The following is an 18,878-nucleotide window of genomic DNA, read 5'->3' on the forward strand; positions in this document are numbered from 1 at the left end:
GGCCCTTGGCATTTTTAGCATCTTTCTCAAACTTGCCCACAGAAGTCCACAAACTAGCTTTACATTCCTCATATGAGAATAGGGTTCCAGGAACATTACTCCAGCTCCTGGAAGGAGGTCTCAGGTGACTATCATCCACTCTCTGTCAGCCATGTTTTCCAGATAAGAAACAGGCTCCAACAGAGATTAAGATTCTGCTTGAGGTCACACAAACATTGGTGATGCTGAGGTTGGCCCTTGTTAGAACCTGTTCTTACCCACCAGACCACACTGTTTCCCAAGTCTAACTCATGAACTTAGATGCCCAGTCTATGAGGCTCTGTGGCCCTTCTTCTGCCCCTTAAAAATTCACTTGTTCAACTCCAGAGAATCAATAGGTTCCTGACTCTCCCACCCCTAGGGAGGAGGGAAAACCCTTTACACTCCTACCCAGTAATATATCCTCATCTTTTTCCACTAGGGAGAGCCAGGCCTTGAGGGAGACCTTGGCCCCATGGGGCCCGATGGGCTGAAGGTGAGTTGTGTGTCTGGGCCAGGATCTGGGAATGGCTTCTATCCCTGCTCTAGTTCCCACAGAGACCAGCTCCTCCTCTGGAGAGGACAGTGGCTGCTCTTGCTCTACCTACCCACTGCCAACTCCCATGGGGCTTGGGCAAGTGTCATCTTGGGTCTCCCCTGCTCCCATGAAAACACCAGCTTCTGTCAGCTAAGCCCAGCCCAGCAAGGGGCTTTGATATCCCTTCCCTTCCAAACATCTTTAAAGATCTGAAAAGTTCTGATCATTGCCAGAGTCTATAAGCCACTGCTCAGGAGGAACTAGTCACGGGGGCGCCAGGTACAATTGATGCTAGCAGAGTACCATCTTCAGATGGGGAAACAGACCTACAAATGAGACAATAGGTGGCCAAAGTTCCCTCTAGCTCTGCTGGATTGCACACCCGTTCTGAAGAGGAGGGAAAACCCGAGGCTCACGGGAAGGTCATTTAGGCACGGGGTCAGAGTCTGGCTGTGAGTGAAGGGTCAGTGGATCGCAGGTACTTCTGTGGGTACTGCTGCTCCCTGTGGGAGCTGTGGGCTTTCTCCTGAGCTGCAGGCGGGCAGGTGAGGAATAGGCATAGCTCCAGCCTTGTTCCACAGGGAGGCTTTCTCTGGACTGACCTGGTCATGCCATGACCAAGGAGAGACTGCCCCCTAGAGTGCATGTCCCCACTCTAAGGTCCCCTCCAACTTGCTCTCGACAGATCTCGTAGAAGCGCCTCCACTTTTCTGAGTCTCAGTTTCCCAAGCCCAGAGCTAGGCCCTCGTGCCCGGCCCTCTCCACAGCTGCCCTGGGTCCAGAGAACATTTTGCCTTGGGGTCTTGCCGCCTCTTCTGTTTTCCTTGCAAGTGAAAGAGCGCCCCCTGTCGGCGCTCTTGGCTTATCTACTTGCTCCTAGCCCCAGCACGGCGGCACAACTGTGGAGGGAATCTGATGAGAGCCCTCCTTGGCCAGATGCTGGCCGTACCCAGTGGTGGTGCCAACAGACCTAATGGTGCAAGTGCTGTGTGTGCAAGGAGCGTCAGTCCTGGCACACTGTAAGGGCTCGCTGAGGATTAACTCATTCAGGCTCCAGCAGCCTCCCAGCTGGAAACGTCAGCGTCCCCCACTGGAGAAACGAGGAAACCGGGGCCCAGGGGCCACAAACTCATCCCTTTCTGAACGGCCACTTTTCTTCTGGAGTCTTTACCGCAGGGGACAGGAGAGCAGGCCCAGGCTTTTCCCAACTCTCGCCTCTGGCTTCCACAGCCAACCACACCCTTGTCCTTGGATTGGAGTGGTCACTCAGATGTCACTTCCTGGTCCTTGAGTGGTCCTGGAAGTGGACACGCTCCCTAAAGTGTGTGTCTGAGGATCGCCTCCCTGGAGTAAGCCGCTTCTTTGCGGGACGCAGCACCGCACAGTGCTCTCGTGGGCAGTGTCTCTCTGTTGGTAGCGGCCATGGTGGCCGTCACCCGCAGCACACACTGCCAGGGGCTGTGCTGGGTGAAGTGCAGAGCTGCTCATATTCCACCTGTACGGGGGCCCATTTGATCAAGCTGGCCAGAGGGGCAGTTACTGAGCATACTTCAAGGATTGCGACCTGAGCTCAGAACCCGGGCTCTCTGTGGGCTCTGTTGCTCTCTTATTAGGCCGTCTTGCCACCTAGACTTCCATCCTCAGTTCTTCCATCTGTGGGCTGGGAGGGTTGAGACAGGCCACCCAGAAGGCTCTCTGAGCCTTGGCTGATATCATGGATTCCAGAAGTCTCCAGGGACCCTTACAGCCCGTTCTCATGGGCCCCACGGCACCCCCTCCCTTTCCAGCTGTGTGGGAGTCAGGCCATGGACAGTCGCTGGAGGCTGGTTTGGGCCTAGGCCTAGCTTGGCTACCTGGAGCACCCGGCCTACAAATGAGACAGCAGGTGGCCAGAATGACAAGCCAGAGCGCAGTCCTGGAGCCAGGGGAGTCTCTGGGAGCTGGGTCTGGGCCAGCAGGTCTCTGTGCCAGGCTGTGCTTGGAATCCGATACGCTCAGCGGAAAGGGACCGTGTGGGCCAACCTAGTGGCCAGCTCCGCTCTCAGCTGGCCTGATCGAGCTGGCCTCCCTCGTGTGTTGTCCGTGGCTGTCCCCCAGGTCAAGCTGGAAAGTACCTACAACTCCTCATGCCAGTCTCGTTTCCCCGAAGGTCAGGCTCCTGCTATCACATCTGTATTCTGAGCCTCTCTCTTCCTGGCCGGGCCAAGCCAAGCCACATTCCATCTGCCCCCCTCCCACAGCTGCTCTGAGCCCCGCGTGCGGTCGTCAACATCCCCCACCAACTATTGCAAGGCATCACTGTACCTTCCCGAGCCTATTCCAAGCGGCACCCCCCCACCACACACACACACCATGGGATGCCATGCCTTATTCCTCTCAGGGCCTGCAACAGTCACAGCTAGGCCGCACAGACCTGCCACAGGCTCCATGCCTGGCAGCCCCTCAAGAGACAGGCTTGTGATGGACACTGCTTGGCCCGGCAGACACTGCCAGAGCCGTAGCCCATACCTTGCCTTGGAGGGGCCCAGGTAGCTCAGCTCTGCCCTGGGCCTGAGGGAAAGATGGTGAAGAGGCAGGAAGAACCGGAGTACACCATCAAGGGGTACACCCATGGTTTGTTGAAAACCAGTGCTTGTGGAGAACCCAAAGCGCCTGTGCCTTGGGTTCTTAAAGCCTGTGCGAGGGGTCCTTTCATATGACGACTCTTACAGTGCCCCTCCCTCAGTCTCGGGGAGTCCTTGCTCTACCCCTTCCTAACTCATAAGCGTTCCTCCCTTGGACCCCCATTTTCCAGGACTTGGTGCCAGTTGCAAATTAACTGTACCCCAGCTAGCTTGGCTTAGCTCTGCCTGCCTTTCCTCATCTGTAGATGACACCGAAAGCGGACCTCCAGGGAAAGGCTCTGGTGAGGCTGCCTCCAGTACGGAAGGCTATTGGCCTCCAGGTGACCTGAGGTCTAGAGCTTTTGATGACCTGATTTGTGATGTTCTCTCTCCTCCTCTTCCTCCTGCCCAGGGGGACAAAGGTGACTCAGGACCTGATGGTGAACGTGGTGAGAAGGGCCAGGAGGGACTCAAAGGAGAGGATGGGCTCCCTGGGCCCCCAGGTGTCACTGGCGTCCGGGTGAGTGTGCGGCTGCTAGCAGCGTGGGGCTGTGGGTGAGGGCTGCTCATACCCGTCCAGGCCTCCTGAGAAGTCTAGTTGGTCTCTTCCCTGCCCAGCCTTCCTGTGGCTTCCTATGCCCTCAGGAAAAACTGTTCCCTGTGGCCTGTAACCTCATCCCATCCAATTCTATACCCAGCCCGTTCTTCTTCTTAGCTCCTGGGACAAGCTTGACCTGCCTCTGGGCCTTTGCGCCTGCTCCTCTCTCTATCAAGTACACGCTCCCTTCTTTCCTATCCTTCTTGCACCCCTGTGTACCTTCAGTGGTCCTCACAGACAGTCCCTAGCCTTGAAAGCCATCCCTGACCCTTGGCTAGACTCCCGAGGAGGTCAGGACCCTGTGTGGTTTAGATTTATGTTTTCCTTCTGTGACATTGTAGAGATGACACATTCATTGTTGACCGGGAAGACAGAAACTCTGTGCCTCACGCTGGTAGAACCTTATCCGGCCTTGACCACAAACACCATGAGTATCTTCCCTGGGCCCCGGAACCCTGTTAGAGGACAGAAACTATTCTGTTTCGGTGTTTGCAGACAGCATATCTAGTACTTTCCAGAATGTTCTTTAATTAGATAGCAGCCGTGAGGGCTGGGAGGCTCAGAGAGGTAAAGGAACCCGTCTTGGGTCACACAGTAAGAAACAGCAGAGGCGAGATTTCAACCTCTGTGTGTACATCCTGTCCCTCTGCTGTGGCCTCACTGGAATTCAGAGCCCGAACAGGCTATGGGGACAAGGACTGATGAAAGGTAGTGTATTCTGGTATTTGTCTAATGGCTTGGTGTTTGATTCTGTAATGGAGCCAAGGGTGTGTATGGAGCAGGACTCTGTGGCCAGCTCAGTGTCCTGCCAGGACCCTGGAATCCGGCCACCTTGCAATAAGCCACCAGAATGTCAGGCCAGCAGGTGTCTGCTCTGAGCCAGCCTTGGCCTTAGCCCCACTCCACAAGCTGGATGCTTCCCTACTGCCCCCCGGCCCCCTGCCCCCACCAATGATGAAGTCTTGTTGTTACCTGGGCTCAGCAGCCCATGTTTCTTCTGGCCTGCCCCTGACGGCTCCTCGGCCATTGAAGTGACCAGTCTGGGAAGGATCCAGATTAGCCAATAACGTACTGGCCGTGGGAAAGTATTTGTTACCTAAAAATAGAGCTGAAGTGTTAATGGCTCCCAGAAGCAAGGGGATGAGGTCATTGCCCAGCCCAAGAGTGCAGGCGGGTGCGTGTGTGTGTGTGTGTGTGTGTGTGTGTGTGTGTGTGTGTGTGTGCCTGTCAGACCCGCCGGCTGCTGCTAGCCTCAGCCCTGGGGATGTGGGTGAGGAGGGCTTTAGCAGGAAAGGGGGGCCCTTCACCTCACTAATCCCCCGTGTGACTTTGCAGTTGCCCCTGGCCAACTCTGGCCTCAGTCTTGCTATGTTGAAAATTTGGAAAGAATGGGTGCCAAGGTTATTTTTGAGTTCCAAAGTCCTAAGGCCATTCTGCCAGTGAGTGCGTGCGTGGTTCTGGTGCGGGGTGGGGAGCAACCGACCTAGACATGTCCTTAAAAACCTGAGTTCAAAGGTCATGCCTGGGTTCCTGGCTTGAGCAACCCTCCTTCAGTGTGTCACACTGCCACCCATCTCTCAACCTTGGTTTTCTCAGCTATGAAGGGAAAATGAGCCGGGGAGGTGGTCTAGAGGGTTGGTTCCACAAGCGTGAGCTTGAATTTTCCACAAACTACCTGAGTTTGACTTTTCAGCTCCCGTGTAAACAGTTGGGCATGGCTTCGTGTGCTGATGACCTCAGTACTATGGGATCTTGATCCTGGGGACATGATGGCCCGTCGGCATAGCCAAAACACAACTTTCTGGTTCAGTGAGACACCTTGTCTCCAGGCAGTATGGCTATGAGCAATAGAGGAAGACATGCAATGAATGTCCTCTGACCTCTACATGTGTACACACAGGCATGTGTACGGACACAGTCAGATGCACACACTGTGTACACACACACACACCAGAGGGTGGGGAGGAGAAACATTGGGTAAGAAAAACTTTTACAAAAATGCACAGAAATAGGAACGTTTGGAGGGAAAAAATACGTAGAAGCTGCTGGCGGTGGCTGTGGTTGGTCACATGTCTGTGGTGGCCATGACATCAGTGTGAGATTGTTGTTCACTGGTCCCTCACAGTTCTCATACGCCAGCGTTGGCCGGGTGGGTGTCTCTGGCTTATGTGCACATCAGGCCGTGGACACAAACTCTGGATTTGGGTTTCTTGGGCATCGTGGCCGTCTGAGGTATGCTTCCTGCACTGTGGCCTGGAGACAGCTGCTTACTTGAAAATAGCGTTTTATAAGCCACCAGGGCCTTTCTAGAAATGTGACTATGGTCACACGCTATGTGAGGAGACTGCATCCTCGAGGGACTGCACTAGTGATCGCGTAAGATTGTGCAGACCAGTGATGCTAACTTAGTCTTCATGTAAGTGCTAACAATGGACAAACTGCCTAGAAACCCATGTCTTTGCTGTGTCCCCAACACCAGGTGGTTTCTGCCTCTCTGTGATAGGTCCCAGGTGCTCTAATGATCTCAGAGTTCCACCACAAGGTGCTCACAGCAGGAGGGTCCCCTGTCCCCACAGAGGCCTGGTCCCATCCCCCTGCCCCTGTACCAGTTCTGAGATTCGTGTTGAGGCAGGACACGGTGCCCGAGAAGCTGCGGAGAAGGGGCATGGGTTTTATTATTGTTACAGCAGCATTGCTCAGCTGGCGCTGTGAAGTAGGAAGAGGAGGGCCCCACGTGTAACTAAAAGTCCTCCAGTGAGCAATTCAAAGGGAGAGATGAACAAGTAGGATGAATGGAAGTGACATTCCTTCAGACTGGTAGATCGGAAACAGTCTTTCAACGTAGTATCAATATTTAGAAAGCATTCATGGGGCCCAGTGGGATGGCTGTGCAGGTAAGGGTGCTTGCTGCCAAGCCTGACAACCATAGTTCAATCCCCGGAACCCACATGGTGATGAAAGTAGAGAACCACCTACCACAGGTTGCCCTCTGGCCTCACCACACACGCCCTGTGGCATCTGCTCCCTGCCACATGCAAATGATAAATAAATGGAAATGTAATAAAAACAGAATAGAGCTTTAAAAACCACAGATAGGACCTTTTCCTTCTCTTCTCTGTACTGAGTTTTGAAGATTCACTCACAGAGGTACCCCAGCTCAGATGCACGTTTCCCTGAGAACCCTTGATCTGTGCCTAGACTTCGGAAACCCTGCAGCTGAGACCGCACATTTGACCTACAGAGGGAATGGCCTGGGTACCTGGGAGGGGACGACATCTGTGTCCCAGCGTGATGCTCACTGCTATAGACACCCTGGGGAGTCTACAGCAGTGACTGGGGTGTGGACAAAACCACTTGGTGACTGTATCAGGGCCAGCTGTGCACCAGTGGGACCTGGGTCATCCCCCCTCGAGGAAACAGGGTGATTGTCTGTAAAGGGAGTCTCTAGGGAAGGCGCGGTACAGATAACCAGTCCCTGTACTTTACTTAACTGGGTCAGTGGTGGAGGCATCAGGAGAGACCTCCATACTCCAAACACCTGCTGTAGCTGACACCGTTGTGAATATGCATGTCACCAAGTTGAATCCTTAAGCTCTGTGAGGCCACCTAAAATGCCGTGTCCATGACACAGACCAGGATGCCGGTAGGGAAGTTCGGTTATGCTCAAGGCCACGTAGGGACTGAGTGACATGGGTTTGGAACCGGGTGTTGAACTGCCAATCAGGATGCTTCTCAGAGCTGCCCTCCTTCTCTCAGTCCTCAACTTTCTCCTGCTCTTGCTTCTGTGTTCCCTCAGGGTCCCGAAGGAAAGCCTGGCAAGCAGGGTGAGAAGGGCCGAATGGGAGCTAAGGTAGGTCCCCTGCCTTCGAGGGTCACATCCCTCCCCACACACCTTCCTTCCAGAGCCAGCAGCCACAGGCAACTCCTTTCTCTCTCTCTGCAGGGTGCCAAGGGCTACCAAGGACAGCTGGGGGAGATGGGCATCCCCGGAGAGCCTGGGCCTCCTGGCACCCCAGGTCCTAAAGGGTCCCGGGGCACCCTAGGACCAATGGTGAGGATCTGGGCTTGGGGGAGGGGACAAGAATAGGGAGAGGAACCTGCTTCCCTGTAAGAATCAGCCACCCCACTGTCCCAGCCACCTCATTTCTACCCCAGATCCCTTTGAGAACTGCCCAAAGCTACAGCCCCTAAACACCCATAGGCATGGGTATTAAATTTGACAATCGTATCTTGCAAACTGCAGGCTGCAGTGAATCCCTGGTGCTTTCTGTGGACCCTGCGAGGTGGAGAAGGAGCTGAGGGGTGGGGATGGAGCCAGATCCCTAGGTACAGGGTGAGGTGCTACAGGTCCTTAGATGGTTGGAAGAGCGTCTCAGGGCCCTGCTAGATTGTCCTGAGGCAAAGCCAAAGAGGATGATAGCTGAGGTGAGAGAAGACTCTAGCCAGGGCAGAAGAGGGGTGTGGCATCTTTGAGCAAATGGAGCGGTACACTTTGACGCGGTGTGAAAGTGTTCATGGTGGTGGATTCCTGCCACACGTGTGATGCCGTGGATAAAAGCTGGGGAGACACGCAGTAGCACCCGTGAGACAGGGCTTTACCCCTGGAATGCAGACTCAGGTAATACAAGCCTGGGTAGCAGTGGGATGGAGGAAGCAGCGTAGGGAGAGGGTCTTTAATAATACTCATTAACTGGAAGTCTCAGAAGTTTGAGCATTGACAATGGCTTAGCTCCAGTGGTTATAAAGGTTCTGAAAAGGTCACCTGCATCTTCATAAACCATAGGAGCATAGAGAGGGAAGGGCTAAGTCGGCCGCAGCCTGGGAAAAGGCCCTCTTGCCTTCCACCTTGTCCTCTTTGGTTCAAGACATCGTTGTATGTGCCAGGCTGCTGAGCTGAGTGGCTGTGCCAGGGGAGGGAGTCACCACCATGCTCCTGCTGTGGGAGCCACACTGCATACCAACAAGGGTCTCCTCCTCTTTAGGGTGCTCCAGGACGGATGGGAGCCCAAGGAGAGCCAGGATTGGCTGGCTATAATGTAAGTGACACCCATTTAGGGGAGTCTCCTTCCCACCCTCTGGAACTCCATCCCTGCATCCTGGGCATCCTTCCCACCAGAAGGAAGGAGATCCAGGTCCCATAGCCTCAGGGGACTCCAGGACCCATAGATTAGGGTGGGGTAAGGGCAGAACTGCAGTGATGGGGCAGAGAGCGTGTCGGTACCCATCCCACATCCGAGTCCTCCCGGCCGACGGTGGGTGCTCCAGTCACACCTGAGCTTCATTTGTCCTCTAAAGAGGGACTACTGTGCTCCCAGAGCCTTCATACACATTCAGGAGATGGGGGCTCAGAAAAGACAGGCTTGGTTAGAAAGGAACGGGGCTCAGAGCAGTTACAAAACACACGTGCAGGCCGGGCCTGGCAGCTTGGTGCTTTTGGCCAGCCTTGGTGGCCCTTGCCAGACCCAGGGAATTCAGGGGACACAGCAGGAAAAATGAAGGACAGAAGAAATGGGAAGCAGGACAGGTGCCAACCCAGAGTCATCTGCAATTGCCAGGTGGTCTCTTCCCACCACTCTGCCACGGCAGCTTTCTCCACCCTTTGACCCCAGCTGTCCCCCAGGGCACCACGGGGGGGGGTGTCTACTACCCAAGTTGGCACAGGAACCAACAGGCATATCTGGAAAGCCAGGGCCCAGGGAGGTGCAGACAGGGGTGAGATCCTGTTATACTGTCACCATCACTGAGTCCTCATCCTTTGCCATTTGTCCCTCCTGTATCCTCAAACCCTCCTCTGTCTGTTTTGTTTGCCTGCAGGGACACAAAGGCATCACAGGACCTCTCGGGCCTCCTGGGCCCAAAGGCGAGAAGGTAGGTGTTGCATCTTTGAGCAGTAGCTAGAGTCAAGACCAGCTCTGGGGCTTTGGGGATGGGGTAGCGTGGAGCGGGACGTGGCGTCCCTGCACTCACAGCTTCAGGGTCGCCTGGCAGAAATGAACAAGGTGTCGCGACCCAGTCTCTGTTTTCCCCTCACTCGATGCTTGTGAATGGGAGCACCGAAGCTGCACACGGGGAGCTCACTCAGCACAAGGGAGGAGGGACGCTGAAGAAGGAGAGGGTTCAGGAGGAGGGTGAGGGCTCCAGGGATGTGTGTCCTCCCACTGGGGCTCTGGAGAAGAAAATCTTGGCTGGTCGTGAACACTGTTCACAGAAAGGAGCACATGAGGCCCCGAAGGTGTAAGGAATGGCCCCCGGGTCATGTCTCCAGCGATGCCCAGTGGACCTGGCAGAAATCTGGGTTCCCCTGTTCTCCTCTTCCCCCTCCTTTCCCTCCTCATGGCTGGAAGGCTTCCTAGCAGGCTGTGCCTTTGCCTCCTTGTCTCTGGCCTCTCCAGCCCTCGGTTCTTTTGCCGACTCAGCTCCCCACTAACTAAGTCCCGCTGTGGTGAGTCACTCTGGCTTGGCATGCTGTCCTTGGGCCCCTCCTCCTGCCTGGATAAGTACAGATCTGCAAATACAGTGGTCCAAGCAGGCCCTGGCATGGTCCCCGAGAGGCTGTAGGGAGTACACTCAAGCCCTCGGCTCTCCTCAGGCATCCTAAGGCTGCTAGGGGTGATGCAGAGGGTGAACACGAACCCTGAGGCCAGGTGGAGCCCCCAGTACCATCACTCAGGATCAGAGGTAGCCCCCATAAATGTATTGGCATGCAATAGAAGGCTATGACATCTCTAGGTGACATAATGCTGTGGGAGTGTTGCCGTGTGTATGGCTCATTGTTGATGGGAATGTTGTTCTGTGGCTCATGGCCATCCCATAATGAAAAGCCAACCACAGAGTGGCTGGTGCTGGGACAGGGAGTGGGTTGCAAGGGAGATTCGTGGAAGCCCTGCTCTTTCCCCCAGGATTTCCCTAGAATTCTCCTGCCATTGCTGTACAGAACAGGTGGAGAAACTCGGCCTCCTAGAGCATAGGGATCCACTTCCAAACAGTGGTAGGAGGGTACTGCTGAGCCACACTCCCCTAGCCAGCACCAGACCCAGAGTCTGCATTTGTAGATGAGTGGCCTTGTCTATACAGGTGGCCAGGGGGAGGGGACAAGACTCAGAACTAGGCCACGAGGAGTAGTCCACTAACTTTTTAATGCTCAGATCGTGTCCCCACACTGCAGCCAGGCTGGCGGCGTGGTATGTCTCGGCTCTTGATTCCTGATTGGCCCTGACTAAGATGATTCTTTTCATGGGCCTCGTTTTCCTACTCTGTAAAGTGGGGGTGGGGGAACTATCCCAGGGTTGCTGTAGAATCTATAAGAGGATATATGAAAGGAACCTAAACATGCTTAACAAAAGACTATCTGGTAAACCCTGGTGCCCTGAAGATTTCTGGTCCCCTGACACCATCCATACTTGGATCAAGATCATGGGCAGGAACGGAGGAGGTTCTACGCTCTAGCCCACCTCTCTGGAGACCGTTTGTTCTGGGCACTAGGCTGGGTCTCACTGGCCTTTAACTGCTGCCTGTGGGAGCCACAGGGCCCCAGCTGAGGGCAGGGTACCAACATTCAGATGGCCAGGGCTGCATTCGGGTTCTGACCACTTCCCTCTTCCTGCTCCTCATGCTTCCTCCCACTTCTGTGGTCAGCGGGGGTGGGGTGGGGGCTCAGGGTGCCCTGGCTAGAGTCCAGAGGGGTTCCCAGGAGAGGAGACACCAGTGTTCTGGGGCTGGAGTCTGAGCCCCGAGGTCCTGTCTGCCTGCGCGGCTGCCTTTCAGCCACCTGTGTGGTGCCGAGAGCTCATCCTACATCTGGACCAGAGCCTAGGATGGCCTGCCTCGGCCCAAGGTCTCCACTCTAGTCTCTGCTCCTCTTTCAGCCTGTCCTAGGCATCCATGTGGCATGTGGATGCTGTCGCCACTATGACCTACAATGACAGTTTTGACCGCTGGTCTCCTAGTCTGCCTGCCTACGGAGGCTGGCCTCCATGAGGGAGGTACCTTCCAGCCCGCAGTTCACTAACTCCCAGAGTGGTCTTGCCTAATGCTGGTTCTGTGGTGTCCACAGGGGGAGCAGGGCGAGGACGGCAAGGCCGAGGGGCCCCCTGGGCCACCAGGAGACCGGGTGAGTTCCCTTCCTGTTCCTCTGACTTCTCACTGTCGTCAGGCACAGGCTCCTGAGAGCCCACAGAAGGTGTGGCTCATGTTTGTCCACTGTCTTTGTCATTCAGGGTCCTGTGGGTGATCGAGGAGACCGGGGGGAGCCAGGCGACCCCGGATACCCTGTGAGTATCAGAGCTCTCCCTTTGGGGAGCGTAGTGATGGTGGGGAAAGGGAAGGCAGCTGCAGTGGACCCAGGCTCCTGCTCCGCCCTCCTTCCTCCACTGGCCGTAGGGGCAGAGCGCACCCCTTTATGAGGCCAGGGTAACAAAGGCCTGACCTTAGCCGAGAGACCGGAGGGTGAGGTCGGGGACATAAACCGTTCACACAGCCAGCGGATTAGCTGAGTTTCCTTCCAGCGTGATCTTGAGTAGTCACTTCTCCTGGGGGGGGGGGGGCGAGGGGTGGAGGGCTGCCTCGGTTTCCCCATTTGTGTCTTGTAACAGCCTTTGTAACAGAAGCAACCATTACTTCTCCCTCCACTCAAGCTGGTCAATTGCTGTTCCACCCACTTAGCAGCTAGGACCTAGAGAGGGTCAATGATGTGGCCAGGAAGGACAGTGGGTCCCTGGCCACTTCAGAAAGGCCTCACCTGTCTCTCATTGGCTTTCAGGGTCAAGAGGGAGTTCAAGGCCTCCGTGGAAAGCCGGGCCAGCACGGCCAGCCCGTGAGTCCTGTATCTTGCTATAAGTGGGGTAGAGCATCAGAAATGACAGACTTAAAGGGACAGACTTGAGCCTTTCAAAATTTAAAGGGGTCTGCCCTGTAGGAGGGCGTGAGAAGGCAGCCCCTGCTGTATTTTATGGCCTGACCCTGGGCTCCCCCAGAGCCTGCACCCCCAAACCCCTACCCACCCATCCCCCTCCAGGCGGAGACTGGCCGCCCTCCCCAGGAGAGAGGCCTGGGGCCACCTTGCATCATCTCATCTTGGTTTTCAGGGGCATCCAGGACCCCGGGGGCGACCAGGACCTAAAGGATCAAAAGGCGAAGAGGTAAGAGGGTTGGGGTTCAGTGGGGAGGCTGGGCCCCGGAGTCAGGGCCATGGGCTGGTCTAGGGTCACACAGTCAGCAAGGCAGGGCTGGGAGGTACCGTTTTCCACAGGCTCTGCAGCCGTGCGTGCGTGTGGACTGAGCGATCAGCCCCTGGGTAGAAGTTTGTAGCCAGGAACTCAGCCCCCATCTCTGCCAGGCTTCAGTGAAGGAGTGAGAACCTGGAGGAGCTAGTTGGAGAATGAGGGAGGGAGGGAGAAAAGGAGAGAAATAAGATGGCCACGGAGGAGCGACTCCTTGCTGTGGACCCCAGACCCCTGTAGTTCCCTCCTCTAGGTCTGATAAAGACCTTCCTCACCATGTCCCCTGGGCTCACACTCCTTAGGGACATCCGCACTCAAGATCAGCTGGCCCAGCTGGCCCTAGGCTCCGGCTCTGAGCACAAATATGGTACCAATGAACGGTCTTAGCAGCAAGGGAGCCAGAGAAGGAAGCCAGGGCCCAGAGCAGCAGGGATAGCCCTGGGTGACTCTAGGGGCGGCCACAGCCCTGGGATTCCAGGCATGTGGCTCTCTGGTAGATCACACTCATTCACAGGCCCTATAATCCTCCTTCAGGGGCTCCTGGGTCCTGCTAATGTCTCTCTCTTGTTTCTGCTTTTTCAGGGCCCAAAGGGAAAGCCTGGCAAGGCTGGGCCATCAGGCCGGAGGGGGACTCAGGTGAGTGGCCACAGCTCCTCTGTCACCTCCGGTTTCCATGTCCTCCTGAGAAGGTTTAACCAGCTTCTTCTGTACCTCCAGGGGCTGCAGGGGCCGCCAGGGCCCCGGGGCGTGGTAGGGAGACAGGGCCCTGAGGGCATTGCTGGACCTGATGGGACTCCTGGCAGGGATGGCCAGCCAGGATATCAGGTAAGCAGGACATTGGTTAACAACTGGTGTGAGGGACTTCCACAGGCTACACACAGGCCCTGGGGCACAGGCCACAGGCCTGAAGAGTCTGCTGGAAAGCTGGATGGGATATAGGTAGATGTCTTTCATCTGTTAGGATTCTTTTTTTTTTTTTTTTTTTTTGGTTTTTCGAGACAGGGTTTCTCTGTGTAGCTTTGCACCTTTCCTGGAACTCGCTTTGTAGACCAGGCTGGCCTCGAACTCACAGAGATCCGCCTGACTCTGCCTCCCAAGTGCTGGGATTCAAGGCATGCACCGTTTCTCCTTGATGTTAGCACCTGGGTCACTGGGCCATGTTGTCCTACCCCCTGGCAAGTGTGACCTCCTTCCTCCTTCTACAACTCACTGGGTCCTAGCCAGCGAACATCCTCCCACGTGTTTTCTTTACAGGGAGAGCAGGGAGATGATGGGGCCCCTGGCCCCATGGGTCCTGCTGGGAGAAGAGGAAACCCAGGTGTGGCTGGCTTACCTGGAGCACAGGGGCCTCCGGGATTCAAGGTCAGCTCTTATTAATCTCTCCTTTCTGCTCTAGTCCTGACTGTAATGATATTTATTCTTAGAGCATCCATGTCCTAAGGCCCATGTGAACATGGGCCCCTTGTTGCAGACTCGGGGATCCCTGCCCTCATGACCCAAGTTTAAAGGATAGTTTAGCCAAGTGACTATAAATACTGCCCCCTACTGAACCTTACAAACCTTCCACATTAGTTGAGTTGTCCACGGGTGCCCTCTGGTGGTTCTTGTCGAGACAACGGGTTGCTTACCACTGGAAGTCTCTGTAACCTCCTTAGAAAGGGTCCTTGAGCTGCTTCTGTGTCTAGCCTAGGGCCATACCCTAAAGGCACTATGTAAATGCCTTCCCTGAGTTCTTGGTCTAGTTGGGGAAGGTTAGGACCCCCGTATTTGGCCAGGGAGCGGGGGTGAAGGACAAGTTTGGAGAGGAAGCCTACATGTCTTGTTGGGGAGGAACAGTGAAGAGAGCCTTGATGGACAGCAGAGAGAAAGCCAGAGTTATGAGGGAGGCTTCTGCTGGGGGTGAGCTTGTCCTGCCCCAGCCTCGTGCCTCCCTCTACCCTCTGCCACCCTGAGACCTCGTGAAATCACCGCTTTCCTGCTCCTAGACCCCCTCCACTGGTCTTGGACCATGTATCCTCTTGACTAGTGATTTTGATGTGTTTCTTTAAGGGTGAAAGTGGGTTACCTGGGCAACTGGGTCCCCCTGGAAAGCGAGGAACAGAAGGTGGAACAGGCCTTCCTGGGAACCAGGGGGAGCCAGGAGCCAAAGGCCAGCCGGTGAGTGAGTCCCAGGGCATATACATGACTACGCACCCACATGCCTAAAGTCACAAGTACACACACACTGACATAGACATATTCAAAAGGCACATACACTGACATGCACACACACAAACACTCATGTTCATACATGTACACACAGGCCTAGAAGCTACCTGTACACTTGATGCCAAAGTCAGAGCCATACACTTTCTGAGCACTAGATGGCACTTTCCTCCTGGTCAGGAAAGAGATATCATAGGGCTAGAAGAAGAAATCGGTATGGCCCATTCAACATGGGAATCAGGATCATGGGTAGAACTCAGCTCAAGCGAATCCTATAGTTAATATGCACAGTGGTGGTTGTCTGGATGCTTTCTTCCAAAGAGCAGAAGCAAATCACCACTCCACCAGTGTGGTACTACAGACCCAGCCAGTGCAATAAGGCAAGAAAAAGAAATAAAGACATTCACGTCAAAAAGGAAAGAGTAAAAATTTGTTGTATGAAATGATTTTTTTAAAGATTTATTTATTATTACAGTATTCTGCCTATATGCCAGAAGAGGGCACCAGACCTCACTATAGACAGTTGTGACCCACCACGTGGTTGCTGGGAATTGAACTCAGGACCTCTGGAAGAGCAGCCAGTGCTTTTAACCTCTGAGCTGTCTCTCCAGTACCATGAAATGATTTTCTTTTTTTTTTTTCTTTTTTTTCTTTTTTTTTTTTTTTCGAGACAGGGTTTCTCTGTGTAGCTTTGCGCCTTTCCTGGGACTCACTTGGTAGTCCAGGCTGGCCTCGAACTCACAGTGATCCGCCTGGCTCTGCCTCCCGAGTGCTGGGATTAAAGGCGTGCGCCACCACCGCCCGGCATGAAATGATTTTCTAAGCAGCCATCAGTGGAGGGTTTCTGTTAGGAGACTGTGCTTAATAGAGCTGTTTGGATGGGCAGGAAGCATCCGTGAGTCTGTTTGTCTTCTTCCACAAGGACCTAGGACAGGAGCTCCTGAGTATCACTGTGGGACTCTGAGCTAGGTTCTGCCTGCTCCTCTGGCAGAGGGCACAGGCGCCTGTCCACTCCACCCCTGGACTGACTGGAATAGATGATTGGCAGCATCCTTGTCCTGGCCCCACTCACATCACCTTGTCCCGCTGTCTCCACAGGGTGACTCTGGCGAAATGGGCTTCCCAGGAGTGGCTGGCCTCTTTGGACCCAAGGTACACAGTCCCATCCCACTGTGTCTATTGACGCTCAGCCATCTGTGGACTCGTACCACAAGTCTTCACTTAGCCCTCACAGGGTGGGCCAGAAGCTGGAAGTGTGTTCAGCTCAGCAGCTCTGTGCCTCAGGCACAGGACTTGATGCAAGCCTTGCTTTCCCAGTCTGTGAAAGGGAAAGAAGAGCAGTGGAAGACTATTGCAAAAATTAAGACCTGAGGCACACACCACTCCGCACCCTGCTGACACACAGCTTGTGCCTGTCTAGGAATCGGGTGGCCCTGACTCTTCTTCCCAGGGCCTCTCAGATAAAATCAGGAGGGCACAGGCCAGCCAGAACTCAGGGGTAAGAAGACCCTGAGGTACTCCCCCATGGCTGCCCCAGGCACAACCCTTTTCTGCTTCTCACAGGGCCCCCCTGGAGACATTGGCTTCAAAGGCATCCAAGGCCCGCGGGGGCCTCCTGGCTTGATGGTAGGTCTCCTTCCTTCCTGTCTCATCTGGGTAGACACCCCAGGCCCGAGGCTGGCCGTCGGCTGGCTGAACACACACGTTTTTCTGCTCCTTTGCTCCCAGAGCCTCTGCTCAATGCTGCTGTTGCCAGCTTCGTGCCTTTGCTCACCATGTCCCCTGCTAGCAGACGACACACCCCCTGCTACTGTCCCGGTCCCTCCCTTATCTATTCTTGTGGCTCACCCCAGCATGCAGGAATGCTCAGGAGACGCATGGCCCAGCCCTGCTTGAAGGGGTACCCTTTTCATTCCCATGGGACACTCAGCAGCCACCCTCCTCTGTCACTCTATTCCCCAGGCCCAGATCGAGGACTCATAGCCTCTCTCTCCTTTAGGGAAAGGAAGGTATCATTGGGCCCCCTGGAATGCTAGGACCTTCTGGACTCTCGGTATGTGTGAGGGGGAGGCTGCAGGGTCTCCTGCATTGTAGGTTAAAGCATTTCATGACTTAGAGCTAGTCTGAGCCTCAGTTTCCCCATATTGGAACTAGGACTTCCCTCTGAGCCCTAACTTATTACTATGGTTTGTTGCAGGGTCCCAAAGGTGACAGAGGCAGCCGAGGGGACTGGGTGAGTGGACAGCCTGGCAGGCAGTACTGTGGGGTAATGGGAGGTGAGCCACTGCTCAGCCCACATCTCCTAACTGTCTCTCCTTTCAATTCTGTCTCTAGGGACTGCAAGGCCCAAAGGTGAGTAGGTTGGGTGTGAGGACTTAGGGCTGGTGACAGGGATGGGGGGCTCTCAGGATCTCCTTTCCACAGTGACATTCTTAGGTGTTCTCTCTCCTCTCTCCCTCTCCCCCCTCTCCCTCTCTCTTTCTCTCTCTTTTGATCATATCCCTCCCCTTTGTATCCTTCTGTCCCAGGGGCACATCATCCCTGGGCCTGGGTAGGACAAAGGACAGCCTGGATAAGGGATTCTCCAGCACTGACTTGTCTCCTCTTTCTTCCACAGGGTCCTCCTGGTCCGAGGGGTCGGCCAGGTCCACCGGTAGGTAGCTGGACGTTTTGGATTCCCAGGGCAGGGGACAGATTCCTTTGAGTGAGACGAGGGTTGTTTTCATTTGTTTTTAAAGATTCGTTTATTTTTTTTATTTTATGTGTGTGAATGTTTAGCTTGCATGCATGTAAGTGCACAGCAAGCGTGCCTGGTGCTTTTGGAGGTCAGAAGAGGGGGTTAGATCCCCTGGAACTGGAGTTACAGATGGTCATGAGTTCTGGGAATCAAATCCAGGTCCCATGTAAGAGCAGCAAATGCTCTTAACTTCTGAGCCATCTCTCCAGCCCCTAGACCAAGATTTTGATGACAGAATATGCCCGACCCAAAGATATATGGGCCTTGTGTGCTTCCTGGGGCCTAAGACTTGTACAGAGTATAGAGCAGGCCCAGTGGGGACCTGTTGTGTGGCTTTTCCTGGGGAGATGTGAACCAACATCTCTCCATGTTAGATAGGACATCGACAGGGCAAAGAAACACACCCACTCAGGTCTAGCTTAGTGTGCCAGTATGCTTACTGGGGTTACTTCTGGGAGCACCAAGGCAGCTGCATCACTGAGATGCTCCCTGCCGTGGGTGATGGCTCCTGAAAGCTGGAGCTCCCTCCCCAGCTTGCAAGCAGCTTGGCTGGCAGGAGAGTCCTCCCCAACCCCAACAGACACCCCAGTCTTTGCAACTCATTATCTAACCATGGGGAGGGGCCTGGTGACTCTTCCTGAGTTCCAGTAGCCCTCTACCCCCTAAGAGAAAGTGTTCCAACTCAGAGGAAATAGCTACAGAGCATGCCCATGAGCTTGTAGCCTAGCAAGCTTTCTCCCCCTGGATAGCCCTTCCAGTCTCCAGTGACCTGAGCCTCCAGCACCAAGGCCCTAGCAAATACTGACCCTCCACCTTCTTTTCTAGGGTCCTCCTTGGCATCCTGTCCAGTTTGTAAGTTGCACACCATTCTCTTTGACCTCCTAGGATGAGGCTGTAGGGTGGGCGGGGGAGAAGAAGCTGAGCCTTCTCTGGCCACAGTGGCTGGACCGCTAGTGTCCAT

The 18,878-nt window shown here is 54.8% G+C and overlaps 1 protein-coding gene across 1 annotated transcript in view; it reads left to right on the forward strand.

Moving 5' to 3' along the window:
* The window catches only part of Col27a1 (collagen type XXVII alpha 1 chain), a 118,805-nt gene that overhangs the window by 91,547 nt on the left and 8,380 nt on the right, over positions 1-18,878 (forward strand). Inside the window, exons 36-56 of the mRNA XM_059255880.1 lie at positions 461-514; positions 3,572-3,679; positions 7,554-7,607; positions 7,701-7,808; positions 8,740-8,793; positions 9,572-9,625; positions 11,811-11,867; positions 11,974-12,027; positions 12,516-12,569; positions 12,841-12,894; positions 13,558-13,611; positions 13,693-13,800; positions 14,230-14,337; positions 15,025-15,132; positions 16,279-16,332; positions 16,744-16,806; positions 17,180-17,233; positions 17,378-17,413; positions 17,515-17,532; positions 17,798-17,833; positions 18,743-18,769. Coding sequence (XP_059111863.1) covers positions 461-514; positions 3,572-3,679; positions 7,554-7,607; positions 7,701-7,808; positions 8,740-8,793; positions 9,572-9,625; positions 11,811-11,867; positions 11,974-12,027; positions 12,516-12,569; positions 12,841-12,894; positions 13,558-13,611; positions 13,693-13,800; positions 14,230-14,337; positions 15,025-15,132; positions 16,279-16,332; positions 16,744-16,806; positions 17,180-17,233; positions 17,378-17,413; positions 17,515-17,532; positions 17,798-17,833; positions 18,743-18,769 — 1,317 coding nt within the window. The remainder of the gene's footprint in view (positions 1-460; positions 515-3,571; positions 3,680-7,553; positions 7,608-7,700; positions 7,809-8,739; positions 8,794-9,571; positions 9,626-11,810; positions 11,868-11,973; positions 12,028-12,515; positions 12,570-12,840; positions 12,895-13,557; positions 13,612-13,692; positions 13,801-14,229; positions 14,338-15,024; positions 15,133-16,278; positions 16,333-16,743; positions 16,807-17,179; positions 17,234-17,377; positions 17,414-17,514; positions 17,533-17,797; positions 17,834-18,742; positions 18,770-18,878) is intronic.

The sequence above is a fragment of the Peromyscus eremicus genome, chromosome 2 (assembly GCF_949786415.1).
Source record: "Peromyscus eremicus chromosome 2, PerEre_H2_v1, whole genome shotgun sequence".
Lineage (NCBI taxonomy): Eukaryota > Metazoa > Chordata > Mammalia > Rodentia > Cricetidae > Peromyscus > Peromyscus eremicus.